Source organism: Misgurnus anguillicaudatus, chromosome 14 (assembly GCF_027580225.2).
Source record: "Misgurnus anguillicaudatus chromosome 14, ASM2758022v2, whole genome shotgun sequence".
NCBI classification, from domain to species: Eukaryota; Metazoa; Chordata; class Actinopteri; order Cypriniformes; family Cobitidae; genus Misgurnus; species Misgurnus anguillicaudatus.
This window is the reverse complement of record NC_073350.2, coordinates 12,251,015-12,276,008: the sequence shown is the minus strand read 5'-3', so window position 1 is coordinate 12,276,008 and position 24,994 is coordinate 12,251,015. Positions and strand designations below refer to the sequence as shown.

Sequence of the window (24,994 nt, the reverse complement as noted above, 5' to 3'; positions counted from 1 at the left end):
CAAGTGATTTTGTGCACAAAACAAGCAAAAAATCCGCCAACGGGGCAAGCAAAAAATCTTAAATTCAAGAACACTAAATTCAAGAAAAATTTGCTTACCCCATTGGCAGATTTTTTTGCTTGTTTTATGCACAAAATCACTTAAATTTGATATTTTTGGTCCAAAAACCAGACCCCCCATCTCGGGTCATTTTGCTCATCAAGAAAATGCATCTTAATTCAAGAAAGACAAAAATACTAAGAAAACTTTTTCTTGAAAATAATTTTTTGCAGTGTATAGCACATATTTCCAAAATAAACTACACATCAAATGTTTTTTACTGTATAGGTGACAATTTTAGGTAAGAGCTTTTGTGTGTTTGTCAGATGGTCTTGAAGAGATCAGACATGATGTAGTCTGTGTGAAGTCCATCAAGAAGTCCATCGCCGTTATTATGAATGAACCAACAAGGCACATTTTCTCCATTCTTCACATTCTGTCTGAAATCTTTTTTTAAGCCCCTGTTGAGATAGAGATACAGGTTTGGGGGATTTAATGAAAAACTCACATACTGTACATACTGTGACAAAATGTATACAATTTATTACACCTCAGTGAACATGACTGATTGTGTTATTTTTTTGCATTTTGACATTGTGACCCAGTCTTGAAACTTTCTACATAAACTCATCCTGCATAATGTACATTTTGTGAAAATTTAACATTCATATAATATTGACTGAGTAAGATTATGTCAAAGATTAAATCAAACTTTGATGGTCCTAATCAATCTCATTATTAGATTATGAAACTTTAGCCTGGATTTTATAGGCAGGGTCACAAGAATTAATGTCAAATTTAACGGTGTATTCATATTTGCATTCACCTGGTAACTGTGAGCTTGTTTCCTTTCACAAACATGATGGCATCTTGTTTGCCAGGGTCTGTTCCTGGGATCAAGCCACTAACTTCAAAGTTCACACCATGGTAAAACTGACCTGCGGGGTAAAATGAAAGACGAAAAAATCTTTATTTAAGTTCATGTCAGGTTACCTTCAAAGAGCTATAAACTAAATGTTTTTAGAATCATTTTTACCACACTTTTATCTGAACATACACCTGAACATGTATCTACTTTTATTTACCAAGCAGGCCGTGGACACTTTTAGATAGGAGGTGGCTGTCCAAGGTGTAGAATCCAAGATAGTCTTGGTGATATGGATGATTCTTCCAAACTTTGTGCAGGATGATCAGAAACTTGACTGAGTCCCTCAAGGTCACCGTTAAACTTTGATCTTTCATTACCTTCAGATTAATGCTGGAAGATCAAACAGAAAAAAATAAAAAGATCTGTCATTATTTACTCACTCTCTATCGATCCAAACCTGAGTGCTGTTATTTTCTGTAAACCGCATAAGGAAAGCTTTTGAAGAACCCTCACCGATTTAAATAAAGGTTCAAAAGCTTGTACAAAGAGTGCACATTAGTACCCTGAAAGTTACACACTGGTACAAAATGTATGCATATCTATTTAAAGGGAACTGTCCCAGTGACATCATTTATATCATTTCTTCTAAAGAGAATACAAGGACGGTTCAGTTAAAGAACAATCAAACTTGTTAGTAAACTTGTGTATGATTCAACAATGCTTCAATGTGATGAGATTAAAATACATGTAGCTGTAAATAATGACTAGAAAACACGTTTTTTATTACTGCTTAGTCCGAACAAACGACTCTGATGAACTGCTTCGTTTTAGTGTATCAAAAACATGGAATGCAAACAGCCTGATCCCAAACACATGAGTGGATAATAAAACATTTTAGCTTAAAACACATATTTAATATCATTTTGAAATAGGGTCTGAGGCACTCAGGAGGATAAAGATTAAAAAGCCTTTATTAATACATGGCTAGAATAAAAAAACATGCCTACGCGTTTCAGCCAACAAGGCTTTCGTCAGGGCTTGAAGTGTTTGACAAACAGCTCACTTCCTAGTTAAGACCAGTAGTCAATAACAGCTGTTAAGGTAACAGATAGGAAGTCACATGATTCAACAAATTGAACAGATAGGAAGTCACATGATTAAATGAATAGTGTCACAATAATTATTTATAATCATTAATCCATCCTAGTAAATTCAATGACTACAAAAAAAAAAAAAAAAAAAATTAATTATAAATTGAAATAAGATAACAACTACAAAAAATATACACATATATACATACATACACACATACATATATACATATATATATACACATATATATATATATACACATATATATATATATATATATATACATATATATACACATATATACATATATATATATATATACACACACATATACATTCATATAAATTCAAATAAAATAAGATAACAGCTACAAAAAAAAAAAAAAAAAAAAAGGGTCAAAGATGAATTACAGAAAAGGGGCAAAATCTAGTTAACCATTTAGACCCGGGAAGCATGTAGCTTTTAATGTGTAAATCCAAAATGATTATCTTTGCAAGAGTTTTTTAAGCCTGTCACCTCCTCGAATTGAGTTTTCAATATGCTCTATGCCTATAATTTTAAGAGAGTTGCAATTTCCATGGTTTGCATCTTTATAATGTACTGCCATAGGATATTGAGGATTTCCAGATCTTATTGCATATTTATGCTCCGCAAGTCTTACCTTTAATTTACGCTTAGTTCTCCCAATGTAAAAGCAGCCACATGGGCATTCCAATCTGTAAACTACATATGGAGTATTACAGTTAATGAAAGCATTTATGTTAAATCTGCGTCCAGAGGAGATGTCAATGAAAAAATTAGAATTAACCATGTTGTTGCAGTAATTGCAATGTCCACACTTATAATTGCCTTTTTGGGTAGAGAGCCATGTCTTTTGTTGTATAGGGAAAAGATGACTTTTAACAAGTTTATCATTTAAGGTTGGTGCTCGTCTAAAACTAATGGTTGGAGCGTCAGGGAGAGCTTCCCTAAGAACACTATCACTTTTCAGTAAGTCCCAATTTCTTTCAATTATTTGTTTAATTTTGTTTGCATGATTACTGTATTGTGTCACAAAGTATACATTGTCTGATCTTTGTTGATTTTTCTCTTTTGAGACTAGCAATTGTTCCCTTGGGAGGCATTTAGCCTTGTTGTATGCTCTAAGTATAGTTCTTTTTTGATAACCTCTTGTTTTAAATCTCTGACACATATCCTGAGCATGTCTTTCAAATTCTTCATCTGTATCACAGATACGTTTAAGTCTTTGAAACTGGCCAAAAGGGATATTGTTTTTTAGCCATGACGGGTGGAAACTATCTGCTCTAAGAATTGTATTGCGATCAGTTGTTTTTCTAAAAATAGAAGTATGTAAATCTCCATTTGCTTCTTTTGTGATTTTAAGATCTAAGAAATTAATTTCAAATGAAGAGAAATCAAGGCTTAACTTCAAACTTCTGTTAGTGTTGTTCAAATATGAATGAAATTGAAGCAGTTCAGTTTCTGAACCAGACCAAAACAGAATGATATCATCGATATATCTACCCCACCATATTATTTTATCAGCGAAAACATTGCGATCAGAATATACAAATCTTTCTTCCCAAGTTCCCATAAACAGGTTTGAATAGTTAGGTGCAAAACATGCTCCCATTGCTGTACCCTTTTTTTGTTTAAAGAATTGATTTTGGAACAAGAAGACATTATTGTTTAAAGTCCATTTTGCCAACTTAAGGATAAAGGAAGAGGGGGGCATTAGTTCTGAATGTCTTTTTTCTAAGTAATGAGAGAGTGCATCTAGCCCTTCTGTATGGTCAATATTCGTATACAGTGCTTCCACGTCCATGGTAACCAGAAGTGCGGATCCTATGTTCTGTATGTCCTTAATTTTGTTCAGTACATGTGTTGTATCTTGAATGAAAGAGGGCAGTTCTGATACAAATGGTTTAATAAAGAAGTCTACAAATTGAGAGGTTTAACATTTGCTCCCAAAAATACAGCCAGAGAGTTCCAAACAAAAATTGATCTGTTCAAGTTTCATCGTAATCTCCAATTGAAAGTCTGGCATCATATTATTCCCAGTCAAGCTGCCTCTCGAAGTCATATGCAACAAGATGACACAAGAACTTCATTTAGACCTAAGTCTACCTTTACACCAAATATATGTAATCAGACTCTAAATACATTCTACAAAAAGGTTACATATGAAGTTGATCAACTTTTTGCATCTAACAGTACAATGAGATCCAATCTGACAAAAGAAGAAAGTGATGCAATAAAGGACTTGTCAGCTAATGAAAACATTATAATAAAAAGAGCTGATAAAGGAGGAGCTGTAGTAGTGTGGGGCCGAGATCAATATGTCACAGAAGCTAATAGACAGTTAGCGAATAGAGAGTATTATGAACACCTCCAGTTGAATCCAATAGAACAAATGAAGATGGAACTCATGGAAATACTCCGGCATGCAAAAAATGAACAATGGATTTCACAAAAAGAACATGATTTCCTGCTGAATGAGCATCCAAGAATTCCTACATTCTACATGCTCCCAAAAATACATAAGAATTTGGAGAATCCACCGGGCAGGCCAATAATTAGTGGAAATGAATCAATCACTGAACCAGTCTCTCAATTTGTAGACTTCTTTATTAAACCATTTGTATCAGAACTGCCCTCTTTCATTCAAGATACAACACATGTACTGAACAAAATTAAGGACATACAGAACATAGGATCCGCACTTCTGGTTACCATGGACGTGGAAGCACTGTATACGAATATTGACCATACAGAAGGGCTAGATGCACTCTCTCATTACTTAGAAAAAAGACATTCAGAACTAATGCCCCCCTCTTCCTTTATCCTTAAGTTGGCAAAATGGACTTTAAACAATAATGTCTTCTTGTTCCAAAATCAATTCTTTAAACAACAAAAGGGTACAGCAATGGGAGCATGTTTTGCACCTAACTATTCAAACCTGTTTATGGGAACTTGGGAAGAAAGATTTGTATATTCTGATCGCAATGTTTTCGTTGATAAAATAATATGGTGGGGTAGATATATCGATGATATCATTCTGTTTTGGTCTGGTTCAGAAACTGAACTGCTTCAATTTCATTCATATTTGAACAACACTAACAGAAGTTTGAAGTTAAGCCTTGATTTCTCTTCATTTGAAATTAATTTCTTAGATCTTAAAATCACAAAAGAAGCAAATGGAGATTTACATACTTCTATTTTTAGAAAAACAACTGATCGCAATACAATTCTTAGAGCAGATAGTTTCCACCCGTCATGGCTAAAAAACAATATCCCTTTTGGCCAGTTTCAAAGACTTAAACGTATCTGTGATACAGATGAAGAATTTGAAAGAAATGCTCAGGATATGTGTCAGAGATTTAAAACAAGAGGTTATCAAAAAAGAACTATACTTAGAGCATACAACAAGGCTAAATGCCTCCCAAGGGAACAATTGCTAGTCTCAAAAGAGAAAAATCAACAAAGATCAGACAATGTATACTTTGTGACACAATACAGTAATCATGCAAACAAAATTAAACAAATAATTGAAAGAAATTGGGACTTACTGAAAAGTGATAGTGTTCTTAGGGAAGCTCTCCCTGACGCTCCAACCATTAGTTTTAGACGAGCACCAACCTTAAATGATAAACTTGTTAAAAGTCATCTTTTCCCTATACAACAAAAGACATGGCTCTCTACCCAAAAAGGCAATTATAAGTGTGGACATTGCAATTACTGCAACAACATGGTTAATTCTAATTTTTTCATTGACATCTCCTCTGGACGCAGATTTAACATAAATGCTTTCATTAACTGTAATACTCCATATGTAGTTTACAGATTGGAATGCCCATGTGGCTGCTTTTACATTGGGAGAACTAAGCGTAAATTAAAGGTAAGACTTGCGGAGCATAAATATGCAATAAGATCTGGAAATCCTCAATATCCTATGGCAGTACATTATAAAGATGCAAACCATGGAAATTGCAACTCTCTTAAAATTATAGGCATAGAGCATATTGAAAACTCAATTCGAGGAGGTGACAGGCTTAAAAAACTCTTGCAAAGAGAATCATTTTGGATTTACACATTAAAAGCTACATGCTTCCCGGGTCTAAATGGTGAACTAGATTTTGCCCCTTTTCTGTAATTCATCTTTGACCCTTTTTTTTTTTTTTTTTTTTTTTTTTTTTTTTTTTTGTAGCTGTTATCTTATTTTATTTGAATTTATATGAATGTATATGTGTGTGTATATATATATATATATGTATATATGTGTATATATATGTATATATATATATATATATATATGTGTATATATATATATATGTGTATATATATATGTATATATGTATGTGTGTATGTATGTATATATGTGTATATTTTTTGTAGTTGTTATCTTATTTCAATTTATAATTAATTTTTTTTTTTTTTTTTTTTTTTTTGTAGTCATTGAATTTACTAGGATGGATTAATGATTATAAATAATTATTGTGACACTATTCATTTAATCATGTGACTTCCTATCTGTTCAATTTGTTGAATCATGTGACTTCCTATCTGTTACCTTAACAGCTGTTATTGACTACTGGTCTTAACTAGGAAGTGAGCTGTTTGTCAAACACTTCAAGCCCTGACGAAAGCCTTGTTGGCTGAAACGCGTAGGCATGTTTTTTTATTCTACTTAGCCATGTATTAATAAAGGCTTTTTAATCTTTATCCTCCTGAGTGCCTCAGACCCTATTTCAAAATATATGTGGATCCCTTCACTGAAGAGCACCGGAGGTACTTACACACTTTTTTACACCCGAGAAGCACTTCCAGCTTTTTTCTGCTTTTCATATTTAATATCACTTTACACAGACTTCATCTACTATTCAAAGTACATAACTTTTTTTGCTTACCTTCGTCCTTTTACAGTTCTGGTGATAGACCATAATAATTTAGCATGTTTCCCCTCCTCAGACACCGAGATTTCCTTTGTGCTCACCATCAATTTAACACCAAGCTGTTCATGAACAATCCCAAAGCTCCCAAAATAAGTGTGCATCTTCACTCCTGGAACTTCTTTTTTCTCTCCAATGATCTGCCCATTCACTACAATACCTGAAGGCAGTTTTTTTAAATTAGTATGTCACAAGAAGACAGATGTGTTTCTTGTTTCCTGAAAGGATGAATTACCTGTAAGCGGGTCTCTAACTAGGTTGAAGATGGTACCAGGTTTGTCATCAAAGTTGAAGCACAGTGCATCATTCTGATCTGGGAGCTCAATGATGAAGTGAGGATCTCCATCAGCTGCCAAACCACAAGATCAAGAGGTGAACATGACTAACATTTATTCTCTCTGGTTTTTCTGAAACATATTCTATGATTCTCACCGGAATTTAAAAAAGAGTGTTTGAGTTTTCGTCGACTGCTCATCGAACGAGGTGGAGCACGGACGCCCATTACAGATAAGTCTGTGTAATAGTGAGAGAAAGAATATTACAGTATCTCCAGGTTAAGGATTGTTATTATCAATATGTAAAAACATGGTTCACTAACTTAACTCTTTCACCGCCATTGATGAGATATCTCGTCAATTAAGAGAAAACGCTTCCCCGCCAATGACGAGATTTTTCGTCTTTCCGCAATACCGCTATTATCCACCAGGTGGCTTTTTAAACCCGGAAGTATTGTCCTATGGCAAGCGGCTGCATGTCCGTGTTTGTTTTAAAGATCGCTCTGAATGGGATCTCTATGAAAAGTCTGTCACAAAAATGGAATTATCTCTGCTTTTTGCTCAAAATGTGGTGTTTTTGCAGAAACCTACCCATATTCAAAAGCTGATTACAAAAGAACCACTGAAGGTTTTTGTTTAAAAGCAGAGAGTCTGTTCTTTCATTTGGTATATTGTATGGTTATATATTTAAAGAAGAACATTTTCTGGAAGGCATTAAACTTTGGTGAAAATCATGAAAAACGCTGGCGCTGGCTGGCAACTTTTTTAAAAAACGCTGGTGGTGAAAGAGTTAACAGATAAAGTAATCTTAAACACCCAAAGTAAAATCTAGCTGTAGTCCACACCTCCAAACGTATTATCTTAATGAAACTCACTTTAGGTGTGCTAAAACATGACTCCAATTAGCTTTTTTGAGGTTATTACCTCAAGGGTTCACATACTTTTTCCACAAGTACTAAGATCCGAATTATTTTTAGACACATTATGTTGACTTAAATGAATATGAAATTTATTTAGAAAGATTCACATACTTTTTCTTGCCACTGTATATGCTATTATGATGCTTAAAGAAGCAATTGAAATTATAAAATTCAGGACTACAGGAAGACTTTTAGGGGCTGGACACACAAAAACTTTTAAACGCAGCTGAAAATGCCTTGTGGAAGCTGAGTGCCAGCTTTTTTCAGCTAAGCGCTTTGGTAGCTCTGATACGTCAGCTGTGAGACGGTTGGTTGCTGTGATACTTGTCCCGCCCCCCCTACACTGTGATTGGACGGCCGCGTGAGAACTGACATTGACGAGCGGAGCTTTTCTTCCAAAGTTGAACATTTCTCAACTCTCAGCGCCGGTTTTCAGCGCGGAAAAAAACCGCTAGCTGCTGGCTTATTTGAAAAACGCGGAGTTTCCATTGAAAACAATTGAAAACATGCGCCGGCTGCGGGCGTAAAAGCGTTGGTGTGCACGCCCCCTAACAATCAAAAAATGTCTTACCCTGTGCGTTCCAATTTCGATGTATCAAGCTATTTTGGACTACTACTCCGCTGGACATGAGATCTGTGGATTCCGTGGACAATTTTAAAAGTTAACTGAAAACCCATTTCTTTAAACTTGCTATTGTTTAATGCTGTCTTAATTTGTTATATGATTTTAACTTTGTTTTATTTTATTATGTAAAGCACTTTGTGACACTCCTCTTAAAAGGTGCTATAGAAATAAAAAATACTTACCAGATTCTGTTCTGTCCTCCCGTTCATCTGTAAACCAAAATACATTAATATAGTATTTAAATGTAAATATGTAATCCCCTCTAATGTTTTTTGGTGTTATAAAACTAACATTGAATTTGAAGTAATTTTTACTCAAATTAGGGGATGCAAAATTTCTGTGCGGATACCGATAGATAGCCTACCGATAGTTTTGCTTTTTACTCATTTAAAATAATTATTTTGTTGTGAAATCCTAGCAGTGCAGAGTTTACAAACAGCAAACAACAAAAATAACCACATAGTGTGACACAGTATAATCTGTCCTGACCATCGGCTGTTGGCTTCAACAATTGGCCCATGTCCGATAGTGAGAAATGCTTTTATCTGCCGATACCTATTATAGGCCGATATATCGGTGCATCAGTACAGATCAGCAATGTAAGAGTGAAAATATAGGAATTTATTACAGCAATAAGTCCAATGAAATCGTAATTGAATCAGGCCATCGTCTTAACCCTTTCCCCGCCATTGACAAGTTATCTCGTCAATTAAAGGTGCAGTGGGAAGATTTTAGCGGTATCTAGCAGTGAGATTGTGAATTGCAACCAACGGCTTAGTCCACAGTTCACCGAAATGCATAGAGAAGTTACAGTAGCCGTAAAAGGACAAACAGGTTGTTGTCTAAGACAAAATACAGTAGTGATGAAACACGTAGAGCAGTTTGTCTGTTTAGGGCTACTGTAGAAACATGGCGGCACAAAATGGTGACTTTCATGTAAGGGGAGCTGCTGTGTATGGAGATAAAAACGTCTCATACTAAGAAAATAAAAAAAATAGAGTTCATAATGTAAGGTCTTTCTTTATACACCACTGATAATATAGTTATGTAGATTATATTGCATTTCTGTCAAATGATCCTCCTAAAAGTTACACACTGCACCTTTAAGAGAAAATGATTCCCTGCCAAAGACGAGTTTTTACGACAATCCATATTTCCGCTATTATCCACTAGATGGTGCTCTTACCCAACTTATAAAACACTGAACCATCCACTGATCCAAAAACAGTCAAATCTCTTTCTGAATCTGATTATTTTTGCTTAAAATTTGGTAGTTTTGAAGAAACCTACCCATATTTGAGAGGTGATAAAAGAGAACAAATTAATAGAGGTTGAACGTTTATTGAAAGCAGAGGGTCTGTTCTTTCATTTGATATATTGTATGCTTTTATATTTAAAAAGAAACATTTCTGAATGGCATTAAACTTTTGTGAAAATCATAAAAAATGCTGATGCTGGCTGGCAACTTTTTATAAAGATGCTGGCGGGTAAAGAGTTCATGTGGATCAAAGACAAAAGTTAAAAGTACCTTCTGTCAGCTTGTCAGCAATGAGAGTTTCTTCATCTCCTGTCTGTGGTTTGGTGACCACCATGGAAGTAAGCGGTGTGACAAAATGATACCTCAGAGAAAGATCTAAAGCCTGAGCTGTGATGTTGTCTTTCTCATCAGGAGAGCATTTGTCTCTGTCAGACAATATCACACATTCATTTAAGCATTGTCTGAAATTATTCAAAGATTTGGATTTATGTAGCACACAGACCTTTTATCCAAGAGCTGCTGGATGGTCAAATAAGCCCACAGGTGCTCCATGAAATCCCCAAAGATGTACTCTTGATCAGGGAACACACTGTCCCTCTCCTCATTAATGACTAAACCCTTGACAACAAACTGCTCTTCCAACTGTTGAAATGAAAAAAGTGAATATTGGGAAATTAGCAGTGAATTAGAACATACATTTTTCTCGGTAAATTAAAGATTGTCTTTACCCCAATTGCGGACACTTCTGTCATAAAGTTGTCAATCTCAGACTCTTTCAGGCGACCGGCTACCACAATCTCAGAGCCCTCAAAGAAATGCTTAAAATGACTGTCTGTCAGTGAGGTTACAGTGTCACCGGGGTAACTGAGATTCACCTCCAAAAGAAGTGGACTGGCCACCTCTTCATAAAAACCCTATTGACAAAATCAAAGATTAAAACTCAGGATCCTGCAAACCTGTTATACAGAGTACACAGTTTTTAGATACTGTTATTTAAATGTTTAGGGTCATTTACTCTTCATTTATTTTTTCCACATAACAATATTCATAATCTCATTAACAGGGGCGGAGTGGGACCAAAAAAATCTACCGGGAAATTTTGTATACCACCGGCCCTCCGTGGTAAAAAAAAAAGGTCTTGTATTTGTAGTAAAACTACGGTTATACAAATCGTAATCAATCTGCAAAAAAAAAAAAAAAACATTTTCATAATAATAATAAATTCATCAAATCATGGATAATTTTCCTAAATGAGTAACTATACAAAACGATACCTGTTTGAAAGACGGAGATGCGCACCTGTCAATCAGCTATTAGAGTGAGACCAGAGATGAACGTGCTCATAAATGGGAGTAATATGGAATACTTTCTTTACATCTTTGAAAAACTGTAAGAATTTTTCCTTTAAATATCATTTTTGTCATATAAAGTTTTGAGAGATAATAGTGTTTTTTTCCACTGCTATTGCTCATTTATTTTAACGTGTTTGGCGCATTTACCTCAGAGTTTATTTCAGTTATTTTGAGTTTATTCCCACTTCCTTGTCTTTTTATTCATTTCATTATGCTGTTATATGTAATATGAAAATCACATAGTAGGAAATATATAATGTGATACTGCAAAGTTACTCTTCTTATTTTTAATAATTATATAGCCATATGGAGACAAACATTTGCAAATGTGCTGATTTGATCCATTCATGTACTGACCACCAAGCTAGAGATTTTAAACATCATTATTCCACACTTACTATCAAATAGTCTCTGCTTGATGGATCAATCCAACCGCATATGTACTCCAATAAACAGGCATTCGGCGGCGTGGCTTTTTACATCAAAGGCCGACAGGCTATGCCATTTGGGGAGCGCCGTTCAATGATTTCCCTATATTTTTAAAAAACCTCAACATGGTTGGACCTGTCGAACAGGTTGAGCACTTTTATGTTGAGCAAAGAGGCTGCACAGTTTGACCAGCGGGAAGCGGCCGCACATCAAGCCGCCAGACGGGGTTGCTATAACTCGCAATGTATAACTATTATCAGACCGACTCTTGCAGCCTCAAAACACTACCGACCCACCGGGAAATGTCCAGACTCTCCCGATGGCCACTCCGCCACTGCTCATGTACCATTTTTAGCATAGCTTAGCATAATCCATTGAATCTGATTAGTCCATTAGCATCGCGCCTGAAAAATAATTAAAGAGTTTTGATATTTTAAACTCGACTCTTCTGTAATTACATTGTGTACTAAGACATTGTTGTGATTTTCTAGGCAGATTTTCTAGTTCCTAGCCATATTTGCCTAGAAAATCACAACTTTTAATTGTCTGTTGGTCTTAGTACACAATGTAACTACAGAAGAGTCAAGTTTTAAATGGAGGAAAAATATAGAAACTCTTTGGTTATTTTTAGCACCAAGCTAATGGTCTAATCAGATTCAATGAATTATGCTAAGCTATGCTAAAAATGGTACTGCCAGACCCGGAGATCAGCTGAATTTATTCCAAAACTGTAAAAATCAAATATTTAACTCTAGGGGAGCTGGAAAATGAGCATATTTTCAAAAAAAGAGTGTTCTTTTAAAGCTATCACAAATTAGCCTGACGTTGTCATACTCAATTCTAGTCAGAATTTGAGTCTGATACCGCTCCATTGAGCTATAATTATGAGGCATGTCTCAACCGAAAAATGCCTCTGCACTCAATTGGATAGACCTACGACCAATCAGAGCAACCGAGTGTGTGACGTATGTTGAAATTACGTCTTTGCAGCCTGACCAAACTGCTAGTTATTTCGCTACAATGACACTAACATTGTGATTATACTGAGTTAGCGAATGTACATCAACACCCACTATGTTTACAACATTTCGTTTATATCACAACATGAAGTATTTACTAACTTCATCCACGACGATACCCATTACATTGGCTTGAAAATATTGGAGCCTAGCATGTCCCTCCACTTATTCAGCAACCACGATTCCGGGCTTCCGAAAAGAAGCTGGCAACGACCGCTAATTATATCCATCTCGTCGTGCACGCTGAGTCGCATCAGCGTGATAACGTTAGCCATTTCAGTTGCGACCAACTTTTGCCGAATAGGAAGGACGGCAAAAACATCAACAAATGCCCTGCTCGCGTTTCTCTGTTGCTCTTTTAAAATCAATGCTCTGTCGATATCTTTTAGAACAGACTCAATGTCAGAATCCACACAGCTGAACTCTACAGCGGCAGCCATTCAACACACGCGCTCTTTGGTGACGTGGTTCATTACGTTACTGTTGATTATCTGTCCATCATTGTATAAAGCCCGCCCTGACAATTTGATTGGTTCAACCAGCATTTGTCCAAGCATAGTAGCTCCTGAACGGAGAAACCCCAGACCGATATTCCCGTTTTCAAAATCTTGTGGGCGGGGGTAAGATCGGCTGGCACCCAGGCTAATCACAAATGTATGTTGTAATAAAAAAAACCTACTGAATATTTATACACCTACACTATGGCAATTTGTACGTATTTTACGAGGTTAGGCTACTTCATTTGGCTTTTTTATTATTAATTAATGTCTTGTTTTTTAAACAGTGTTGAAAGAGGCCCCATCTTCATGACTTTTCTTCATAACTTTATTTCAGACATTCAGACATATACCTTTCAATCAAAATGGTTAAAGAAAAAAACATTTCAGTCAAGTGATCCGAAACTTTTAAATTATAATGTATATTGAGTAAGATTATCATTCACTGAAAAAATGATTCATTCAATTTACTCAAAATTTTGAGGGTAAGTGGTTGCAATCAATTTATTTAAGCTACATTTAAACAAAAAAAATATTTACATTTTTTGTTTAAATGTAGCTGAAATAAATTGATTGCAACCAAAAAAATTTGAGTAAATTGAATGAATATTTTTTTTTCAGTGTTTCTACCTGTAGTTGAAGTGTTGCATCTGAGCCCTCATAAATTCTGCGAGCCAGACCGTCATTCTGCTTGGCCATGGTATCCAGAAGGCTGTAGTCCAAATCATTTCCAAATCCCAAACAGAAGAGACTTAGGCTTCCATTAATGGCATCATGGACATTTTTTTGGATTATGGATAGATCTTGCTCGCCTTAAACACATGTTATTCAGACTATTAAATAAAATAAAGTTGATTGATATTATATAAAATATACACTTAGTAGATATAGCATCTTTGGACAAAATCTATTTGGCTACAAAGTAAAGACTAAAACTGCACTTTCAGAATGTTTTAAAGGGCACCTATTATGGTCATTTTTATAAGATGTAATATAAATCTCAGGTGTGCCCAGAATGGGTCTTTAAAGTTTCAGCTCAAAATATCCCACAGATCATTTATTATAGCATGTCCAAAATGCTGTTAAAATGAGCTGTTTTAATGTCTGTATCTTAAAATGCAAACGAGCTTCAGCTCCTCACTCCCTTACCAATAGACAGTGAGCGCTTTTGGTTAAAATAGATCTTATCCCTGTAAATACAGTCTGAGACAATAGTATTGTTGGCCACATTGGGGCTATAACTTGTTAACAAAACATTTAGAAAAGCTTTTGGGTCAAATTAACCAGTCAGTCAGTGGCCATGGGCGGAGCTTTATCAGTGTGATGTCACATTGACAAGAGAATAAAAAACATGTCTAATTAAAACTGCAAGCAGTGATGGAAGGGCCCTCGCACACATGACACCACCACGCCGTGGCATAAGAAATAAAGGGAACAGTAGTAAATAGGCATTTAAGCATGTAAACATAGGTGAACCATTTAAAAGTGTAGTATAATGTGTAACATTTCCTGTTGCTAATTACAAATGACAGCGAGGTAGCATTGTGTAAGATAGCATGAGAGAGAGAGTGAGTGAGTGAGAGAGTGAGTGAATGAGTGAGGACTATATGTAAATATTGGCATGTAGATGTGTTCAGTCCAGGACTCTTATTGATCATGTAAAATGTAGGGCAGATCTAACATTGAATAATCAGTGTAAAACATGTCACTTCTTGTGGCCAGCAGGTGGCGCTATGGCCATAAGTGAATATTGGCACATAGATGTGTTCAGTCCAGGACTCTTATTGATCATGTAAAATGTAGAGCAGATCTGACATTGAATAATCAGTGTAAAACATGTCACTTATTGTTGCCAGCTGGTGGCGCTATGACCATAAGTGACTATTGGCATGTAGATGTGTCCAGTCTAGGAGAGATCGGAAATTGCATAATCATTGTAAATATGTCACTTCCTGTTGCCAGCTGGTGGCGCTTTGGCCATAAGTGACTATTGGCATGTAGATGTGTTCAGTCCAGGACTCTTATCAATCATGTAAAGTTTGGGACAGATCAGACTTTGCATAATCATTGTAAACATGTCACTTCCTGTTGCCAGCTGGTGGCGCTATGGCCATAAGTGACTATTGGCATGTAGATGTGTTCAGTCCAGGACTCTTATCAATCATGTAAAGTTTGGTACAGATCAGACATTGCATAATCATTGTAAACATGTCACTTCCTGTTGCCAGCTGGTTGCGCTATGGCCATAAGTGACTATTGGCATGTAGATGTGTCCAGTCTAGGAGAGATCGGAAATTGCATAATCATTGTTAATATGTCACTTCCTGTTGCCAGCTGGTGGCGCTTTGGCCATAAGTAACTATTGGCATGTAGATGTGTTCAGTCCAGGACTCTTATCAATCATGTAAAGTTTGGGACAGATCAGACATTGCATAATCATTGAAAAAGTGTCACTTCCTGTCGCCAGCTGGCGGCGCTTTAACCACAAGTGACTAATGGCATGTAGATGTGTTCAGTCCAGGGCTCTTATCAATCATGTAAAGTTTGGGACAGATCAGACATTGCATAATCATAGTAAAAATGTCACTTCCTGTCGCCAGCTGGTGGTGTTATAACCACAAGTGACTAATGGCATGTAGATGTGTTCAGTACAGGACTTTTTGCCAGATGTGTAAAATCCATGTGCCATGAGTAAAAGTCCTCTCCAGTATTTTGTTCCAATCACCTGAATTTGCTAATTAGCACAGTTTTTCAGCAGGAGGTGACCTCCTGACTCGTTGGTGTTTTAAGCCCTCAACGAAGCCTTCAAGGCAGCGCTGCCTGACTTCCTGTTTGGTTTAGTGCATTGCTCCAAGAGACTTTTTTGTAGGTCTTGTCATGATACAGAAGCATACCGAAATTCCTACACGTATGTTAAACACAGTCCAAGGGCTTCTTCGTTGAATATTTAAAAGGGCCGCTAAAACATGCCCCTTTAGGTTGCCAGCTGGTGGCGCTATGACTATAAATGAAAATTGTTATGTAGATGTGTTCAGGTCAGGACTCTTAGCAATCATATAAAATTTGGGACAGATCGGACATTGTATGCCTGAATTCCAGCAACTTCCTGTTTCATAGGAAAACATCAAATTTTGTCGGGCCAGAATCGACACAAATTTTTACGTAGAGTCAAATCCTTTATTAATTAAGCATCACCAAGGCCTTAAGATGACACTCACCAAATATGAAGATGATCCGACGAAAACTGTAGGAGGAGTTTGTTATACATATATGACGCCTGGAAATGACAAAAACTGAGCCAAATTCACAGAAATAACTCAGAATAGCTGACTTCCTGTTTGGTTTACGGCTTCGCTCCAAGATACTTTTTTGTAGGTCTTGCCATGATACAGAAGCATACTGAATTTCATATATGTAGGTCAAACACAGTCCAAAGGCTGCTTCGTTGAAAATGTGTAGGTGGCGCTATAGAGCCATTTTCCCACGCCTAATTCCAAAGCCTACACCACATGTAAATTTTCATCACTCTTGACATCTGTGCAAAGTTTCAGACGTTTTCGAGCATGTTTAGGCCCTCTAAAGTCCCGCTGAATTCGGAACGGAATAATAATAATAATAACTCCTTGAAAAACCTTTGGGGTTCTCACACCCGGTGTGCTCGGGCCCTAATGAGATTGCTTTGGGTTAATGGTGATTAAAAAATGAGATAATTTTTCATTGTAGGCTTGTCATGCAAATACACATTTATGTCCAAGGTGGATTTTGCATAATATGTGCCCTTTAAAACGTAAAAAGAAAAAACTTTACTTATTGCTCTTATTTATTAAATAGTCTGGGTTTTAAGATGCCAATTTAAAATGTTGTAAAATGTGTTGTAATCTGCATCAATACACACCAGCACTTGGTCTTCCATCAGTTAGTAAGATGATCATGGACGTGTCTGGGAGGGATTCGCTTTGTTCTGCAGTAAGCATATCCACCGCATGCAAAACGGCCTTGTTTATATCAGTGACTATATGGGGGGAAAAAATCATTGAATATGTTAATGCAGAGGCAATGCTGTAATTTTTGTTTTTTATTCTGTGAGCTGAGTGGATAAAACATGTACTAAGGGTACTGTTGTTAAGGGAAGTGAGATCACAAGCCAGATTCAAACTCATACTACTCACATAAGGCCAAATGTTTCAGAACTTACAGTGAGGAAAATAAGTATTTGAACACCCAGTTAGAAATTATGGAGGACCCATGATTTCAAACCATGACGTTTTAGTGTATTACCAACAGTAACCTTGGAAACGGTGGTCCCAGCTTATTTCAGGTCATTGACCAGCTCCTCCCGTGTAGTTCTGGGCTGATTTCTCACCTTTCTTAGGATCATTGAGACCCCACGAGGTGAGATCTTACATGGAGCCCCAGTCCGAGGGAGATTGACAGTCTTTTTAGCTTCTTCCATTTTCTAATGATTGCTCCAACAGTAGACCTTTTTTCACCAAGCTGCTTGGCAATTTCCCCATAGCCCTTTCCAGCCTTGTGGAGGTGTACAATTTTGTCTCTAGTGTCTTTGGACAGCACTTTGGTCTTGGCCATGTTAGTAGTTGGATTCTTACTGTATGGGGTGGACAGGTGTCTTTATGCAGCTAACGACCTCAAACAGGTGCATCTAATTGAGAATAATAAATGGAGTGGAGGTGGACATTTTAAAGGCAGACTAACAGGTCTTTGAGGGTCAGAATTCTAGCTGATATACAGGTGTTCAAATACTTATTTGCAGCTGTATCATAAAAATAAATAGTTAAAAAAAAATCATACATTGTGATTTCTGGATTTTTTTAGATTATGTCTCTCACGGTGGACATGCACCTACGATGATTTCAGACCCCTCTATGATTTTTAAGTGGAAGAACTTGTATAATAGCAGGGTGTTCAAATACTTATTTTTCTCATTGTTCTGTATATGCTACGCTAACAGAAAAAATGTGCAAAAAACGTATGATACAAAAGCTTTTCACTGGGGCAGTGCCATTAAAAGCGCACCCCTTGTATCCTTTAAAGGAGTAGTTCACCCAGAAATGCAAATTTTGTCATTATTTACATGATTTAATATACATTATTAGATATTTTGAGAAATCTTTGTAACCAAACCATTTTTGTGCACCATTGACTTCCAAAGTATTTTTCTTTCCAATTATTGATGTCAACAGTGTTCCTGTTTCCTGCTGGATTGTTTTTCGTTGTGTTCAGAAAAACAAAGACATGGTTTGTAACAACTTAAGGGTGTGTAAATGATGACATCATTGTCATTTTTGGATGAACTATCCCTTTAACATTACTTACAAATAAATCTGTACCTTTTCCACTCTTAAAGGGTGCATAGTAGGCTCCATGTGTTAAAATGTGTAGCGGGTGCACCTTTGATTTCTGACAGCATAGACCACAACTCTAACCTTATTAACTGGTCATACTTACAGTGTCTTGCTGTAATGGTTTTCACAAATTTTTTGGCTGCGGTTACATTCTCTGGTGTAGCTTTGCTAAGCAATGGCCTCCATGACTCTATGACATCATCAAATGTGACCAGCCCAAAATAATCATCCTTGTGTAGGTCACTCAATATAGTCAGCAGGGCTTCTCGAGTCTACAAACAGATAATCATCAGGTAGTTCAAAAGTAAAACTTACTGTATGTCAGTAATCTTACTGTTTGACTCACCTGTTTCATCTTCTCTCCGTCCATGGACCCACTTCGGTCTATCACAAATACTACATTCTTAGGAATTTGAGGCAAATTTTCTGGGGCGAAAAAGTGTACAAAGTAGCCATTCACTATCTGTAACAGAGATTGGAGAAACACCAACATCTGAATAATGTTGCATGATCACGCTTAAAAATGGAAAGGACTATGAAGGATAGCTTTGTTGATACTAGACCTGAATTTCACCGATATCCTGTGCGTGGTTTACATCATACTTGATCAAAAAATCTCCATCGATCAAAGTGCCTTCACAGTCTGGACATTGTCTCTGTTGATCCAGTGTAGGAGAGAAGTACACATGGGCCTATACAGTACACATAGTACAATAATATGAGTGTGGCAGAAAAGTTTTTAAATTTGGGGAAATCAGTTATAGACATTGTTTATAATGCTGTAATTCCTGAGGCTTTCATTCCAACCTTTTTCACAGTGACTACTTTCTCCACTAGAGGGAGCAGCTCATTGGTGATGAATGTGCTGTTGACGTCCACAAACTTGATGCCTTGGGGTTCATCGATATCTACCACAATCTGCGAGTAAGAGACGGTGTTGATATTACACCGATTACTTTGACGTATTTGCAAAAAGATTTTTCGAATGACAAACCTCAAAATTCTGAACCAGCTGTTTAGGACGGACACCTATCATAATCTCATAGCTGCCGAGGCGACGACGCAGCAGTTCTTCGTAGGTAAGAGTGAAAGTTACGAGGCTTTGAGCAGCAACATTTACAGACACTGAGAATTTCTCCATGTGTCTCCCAAAAGCCCTGGAAATCAAAAACAACTCACATTTCCAGTAAACGAGAAATACCTAAGAACAATGTTGATCTGTACTCACTTGACCAGTCCGGCGGACTGTCCGGATGACACAGCTTTCTCATACTGCTGCCTGGCTTTTTCTTTCTCCTTGACTTCACTGATATACACCTGACCCTCAATCTCTCTGTAAAATAAATACAAATGAGCCTTAGCTATTACATTAGGATATTATAGTGTGAATGTATTTATGGCCTTTGTAAACATAGGTGGACTGACATGGTGAAGTTGGTAATGAAGGCTGTTTTGGGAAGGTCCACATCAAAGAAGACTTCCTTTGAATCATTGGCCACATTAAATGCTTTGGTGGTCATGGTTGTGTGAGCAAACCGGGATGCAACCTTGCAGTCCACTTTCATGCTTTGAAGCTCTATCTGAGAGAAACAGTAAAAGAAAGATGAAGATTTCTACTGTAAATATCTTTGTGTTTACTTAAATTGCAAATTACGGTAAAGTCTTGTTTGTCAATGTAATTTCAAGGAACCTCCGTTAGGAAACTGTGGGATAGACTTAGGTCAGATTGATAGTACTGTTGATTTAATATATACAGTATAGAGCACTATCTACATTTCTTTTTTTTCTTTGAACATACAAACCCAGCATTGGGTCAAAAAGGGACAAGCAAGTGTATATATTTGACCCAACTGTCTGGGCTTGTCATTTTTTGACCCGGTGCTGGGTTGAAAATAACCCAGCATTTTTTTGTGTAGTGCAAATGTCTTTTTATTATTTACATATTCAAATTGAAATTACAATTCAATTCAATGTTCATGTTAGACTGACAATGAAATAGCTTTGACTGAAGTTAACACATTTTTCTTTAAATTAGATGAAACAATAATTGATGGACCCCTACTACCCCAGCCCTCTGTTTAAGACCCCTTAGCGTGGGTTCACACCAGCTCTGTTTGAGGCGTCAAATTATTAGTCTAGTTTGCCGCTTGATCATTTTGTTTACTCGCTTCATTCACGGGTAAAATTCTAGTTATTCTAGTTATTTTATAGACATTCACGCAGAAATTTGCGTCATGGGAGGGGCTTCTGCGATTCTGCTCGCTTTCTGTAATGACGTCACTACTAGAGCAAGCTCCTGATTTGTTAATGTGCCGCATTTTTCCGCCAAAGTATTTTTCAACTCGCGCATTTTCCGTGGCAACGCTCAATTCACATCATTTGGGCGAACTAGACGCACGAATGAGGCAGAATCGTGTCTACCGCGCCCCGCTAAACGCCTCATTCACGCCGCAAGACCTCCAGACGCGTGTCAATGCGTCTTCACATTGACTTAACATTGAAATCACTCACACTTGACCCCTCTACCACGGCTGGTCTGAACACGAAATTACCATCGTCTAGTTTGCCGCTTGAACATTTTGAGTTTACTCGTTTTATTTGTGCGTGAAAGCCACGCGTAAAAAACCTTGTCATCGAGACAGTCATGCGGAAATTCGCATCATGGGAGGGGGTTCTGCGACTCCTCTCGCTTCCTGTAATCACGTCACTAATAGAGCAAACTCCTGATTGGTTGATACGGTGCGTTTTTCCGCAAAAGTTAAAATGTTTCAACTGCCGTGTTTGCCACGGCAAACGCTCATTTCGCGCGAATAAGACACGTGAATGATACGGAATCGCGTCTACCGCGCCGGGCTAAACCCCTCATTCACGCCGTGAGACATCCAGACGCGTGTTAACGCATCTTCCCATTGACTTAACATTGAAATCACTCACGCTTGACGCCTCTACCACAGTTATTAGTAGTTGTGAGGATTTTCCCCAGTGAAGAGAATTAAAATGCACATCCATGTGTGAAAATAAGATATAGATATTACATATGAAGAGCTCAGATGCAAACCCCCTTAAATGCGTCTGACATGATATCAAGCTCTTATGTTTAGGTTATTATGTTAGTAATTTCACTTTAGGAAAATGCTATTAGTCGGTAATTGAACTGACTTAATTCTTCTTCTGTGCACTTAAAGGCGTGGTGCATGATTTTTGAGAAATACTTTGGAAAAGGGAGTTGGGCTGAGTACCAAAACACACTTGTAGCCAATTAGCAGTAAGCAGCGGAATGTCTACTAACCGACATCATTGCCTGGGTTGCGTATGTGTGGGGCGGGTCTATCAAAAGAAGGTCCAGATTCGTTTGGGGTAGGGACGTGTTTGTTTAGGTGATTTCAAATGTCAACATTGGCTTTCAGAGATCATGCACCCCGCCTTTAAAGGACTTTCATGAAAAAGTAATTGTGGTGTTTAATCGATTTTGACAGCAAATGGTTATTTCTGAATGGCCTGAGGCCAGAATTAAACAGATTTAAGGCAAAAGTATTTGATCAATATCATTATCTCATTTTGGACGGTGGTGACGTTTAGGTGACGCTTTTGCATCTGAGGTCTGAGGTCTTCATATGTGCATATGCATCTGAGGTCTTCATATGTGGTATCTTTAAAATTCACTACACAACTATACAACCATCCTAGTCTACAGTATTATAAGGTTTTACATTTCAAATGATTTTTGTATTAGCTCATATACATCACCATCATTTTTCTACACATTATTCACTGGTACAAAATTTGTCCTTAAAGCGACAGTTCACCCCTAAAAATGAACATTCTGTTATAATTTTTTCATCCTCATGTTGTTCTAAACCTGTATGAGTTTTTTTATTGATGAACACAAAAGAAGATATTTTGATAAATGATGGATAAACACACAGCAGATTGTAACCATTGACTTCCATAGTAGGAAAACAAATTTTATGAAAGTATTGTGATCAATGATGAAGAAGATATTTTGATAAATGATGATAAGCACACAGTTGACGGTACCAATTGAAATCCATCTTATTTGCTTTCCTACTATGGAAGTCAATCAGTTGTGTGCTTACCATCATTATTTTCAAAATATTTTCTTTTGTGTTCATCAGAAAAATGAAATTCATACATGTTTAGGAAAATGATGACAGAATGTTCATTTTTGGATGAACTTTCCCTTTAAAGACTTTAAAGACTTTTTTCTGACAGTATATACTTTTCGTTTGATCTCAGCTTGGTTTAAAACACATGAAGTCATTTGTCATAGCTTTTTAAAATAAGCAAAACAGTACCTGATATTAAAAGAAACACTATGTTATAGACTAGTAAAACAGAGCGTAAAATCTTACCTGTTTTGATTTATCATGATCTCTGATGCCCACAGTGCCTTGAGCCATAGCAGTAATAGCCATACAAACACAAACACACAAACACAGCATAACAGCACTCATGATGAAGTATAGACTGATCTGACTTCACTGCTGCGTGCTAATGTCCTTAAATCAGTGAGCAACATACACTTATGAATAAGTGTCTGTGTACAGGACCAGTATGAGTTGCCAAAAGGGTGTGTGAGTGTACCCAATAATCTTCCCAGAAACACCACCCAAAACAGTGCAATCCACCTAATATACACAGTAGCAAACAAACAGTATAATATCCAACTAAATACATTTCTTTATCATCATTCACATAACTACCTAATGCCACCTAGTAGCTTAATAAGTACTTTAATATAACCCACAGACATATATTATACCACAAATATATTTACATTTATGCATTTGGCCTCTGACTTATGGCGAATACAATTTCTTGTATATGTGTTTATTGGGATCAAACCCATGACCTTTGCATTGCTAACATAATGCTTTACTAGTTGAGCTATACATGAAACAGTATTAGTATGTGGTTGGTTAGGCACAAGTTTGTTATTACTTTTTATGCAATCTGTTTTATGTTTACATTGTGGATGCAAGAAACAGGAATACACTTAAAAGAGGACCAAATCCATACAGTAAGGGGATCAGAATATTACACTCTAAAAAATGCTGCATGGGTTATTTTTGTCCCTTTTTCAGCCAACGCTGGGTTGAAAATAACCCAGCATTTTTTTTAGAGTGCATGAAGAGTTTGGTTCCAAAATAAAATAACTATATACAATTAAGTAGCACAATAAAACACAATACAAACATAATAATAATAAACAGGTTTTAAAAAAATTTGTTTTGGAACCAAACTCTTCATTTTGGTGGGTTTTTTTAACTTGGGCCAGTGAGTAACCAATGCCCGCAGCCGCATACCAAAACACCTAAGCACCCAGAATACAAAATATCCAGCAATATCCTTATGTTGATATACTGTATACTGTGAAACACTGAAGCTTTTGACTGTGGTTGAGTTTTGATGTGTTCTTCACCAAAGGCACATCACATCCAATATCTAAGATCTGCCAGCTTCCTGTTGCTCCCACTAAGAGTACATATGCTGTTTTGGTATGACGAGGAATTCTTTGGACCATCGGTTTGCTTGGATAACTTTAACACAACCTCTCATTTATTAAGAGAGAGAGAGAGAGAGAGAGAGAGAGAGAGAGAGAGAGAGAGAGAGAGAGAGAGTGTATGTATGTTGCTAAAAAAGCGGCCAAATATAAAGTAATCAGGATGGTGAGAAAAATAGAAAGAGAATCAACAGAATCTTGGGGGTTTTCTGAACTCGTGTCACGTCTGGTCAGCATTGCTCAGGCGTGTTTGTATTTTCATACCGCTCCCTTTTTAACAAGTCTGAAGTCAGATGTGATGTCATTTTTCAAAAGGTAAACATTCGGTCAGAGCCCAAATCAGAGACTGCTGTAAATGACCATTAATGTAAATAAATAAGAAAATCCGAGCTGCATTGGACTATATAAGGACATGCTGACCTTTGCCAATAAAGGGCTGTGGTATAATTTGACTCAACGAAGTTATTATGCATAATTTATTATTTTTAGCACTGAATGTGTGTCTGTCCATGACAGAATGTACATTTAACTACTTTAAAGTGTTGGTTCAGCATGTTTGGTTGGTTCCACCTTCTTGAGCCCTGTTGCAGATTTTTGTACTGTATATATGTTACTGCTTTATTAAATTACAGAAGTTTTTTAAAAAGCTAGTTGTACTCTTCATTTGGGGTGTAAAGGAAAGTAATGTAACTAATTACTGTTAGCTGGGAGTAATAAGTAAAGTAATAATATTACTTTTCAAAGGAGTAACTAACTAGTACTAGCCTAACACAGACTGCAACAC

The 24,994-nt window shown here is 36.7% G+C and overlaps 1 protein-coding gene across 2 annotated transcripts; it reads right to left on the bottom strand.

Moving 5' to 3' along the window:
• Positions 1-185: 185 nt before the first annotated feature.
• Positions 186-23,219, bottom strand: itih3a.2 (inter-alpha-trypsin inhibitor heavy chain 3a, tandem duplicate 2). Of its 2 annotated transcripts, none has more exons than XM_055184235.2 (20): positions 23,060-23,219; positions 20,112-20,266; positions 19,915-20,019; positions 19,681-19,843; positions 19,494-19,604; positions 19,250-19,378; positions 19,033-19,149; positions 18,790-18,958; positions 17,219-17,335; positions 13,954-14,135; positions 10,755-10,940; positions 10,529-10,668; positions 10,297-10,451; positions 8,951-8,977; positions 7,381-7,461; positions 7,184-7,297; positions 6,907-7,108; positions 1,125-1,297; positions 866-977; positions 186-500 (listed from the first exon to the last, which is right to left on the bottom strand). In XM_055184235.2, exons 1-20 carry the CDS (start codon positions 23,159-23,161, stop codon positions 362-364), a joined length of 2,679 nt encoding a protein of 892 aa, XP_055040210.2. In that variant the 5' UTR covers positions 23,162-23,219; the 3' UTR covers positions 186-361. The 2 variants fall into 2 exon arrangements, 1 of the variants encoding a protein (XP_055040210.2); XR_012373164.1 differs by having other exon boundaries at positions 365-500; positions 866-972.
• Between the last annotated feature and the right edge of the window lie 1,775 nt (positions 23,220-24,994).

Excerpts from the sequence above, each read along its gene's own strand:
- itih3a.2 (XM_055184235.2), bottom strand. The coding sequence starts at position 23,161 with ATGAGTGCTGTTATGCTGTGTTTGTGTGTTTGTGTTTGTATGGCTATT. Across the intron at positions 19,844-19,914 it reads CAGTCCGCCGGACTGGTCAA|GGCTTTTGGGAGACACATGG; the intron begins GTGAGTACAGAT and ends TTTGATTTCCAG. Across the intron at positions 19,379-19,493 it reads AAGTAGTCACTGTGAAAAAG|GCCCATGTGTACTTCTCTCC; the intron begins GTTGGAATGAAA and ends TGTACTGTATAG.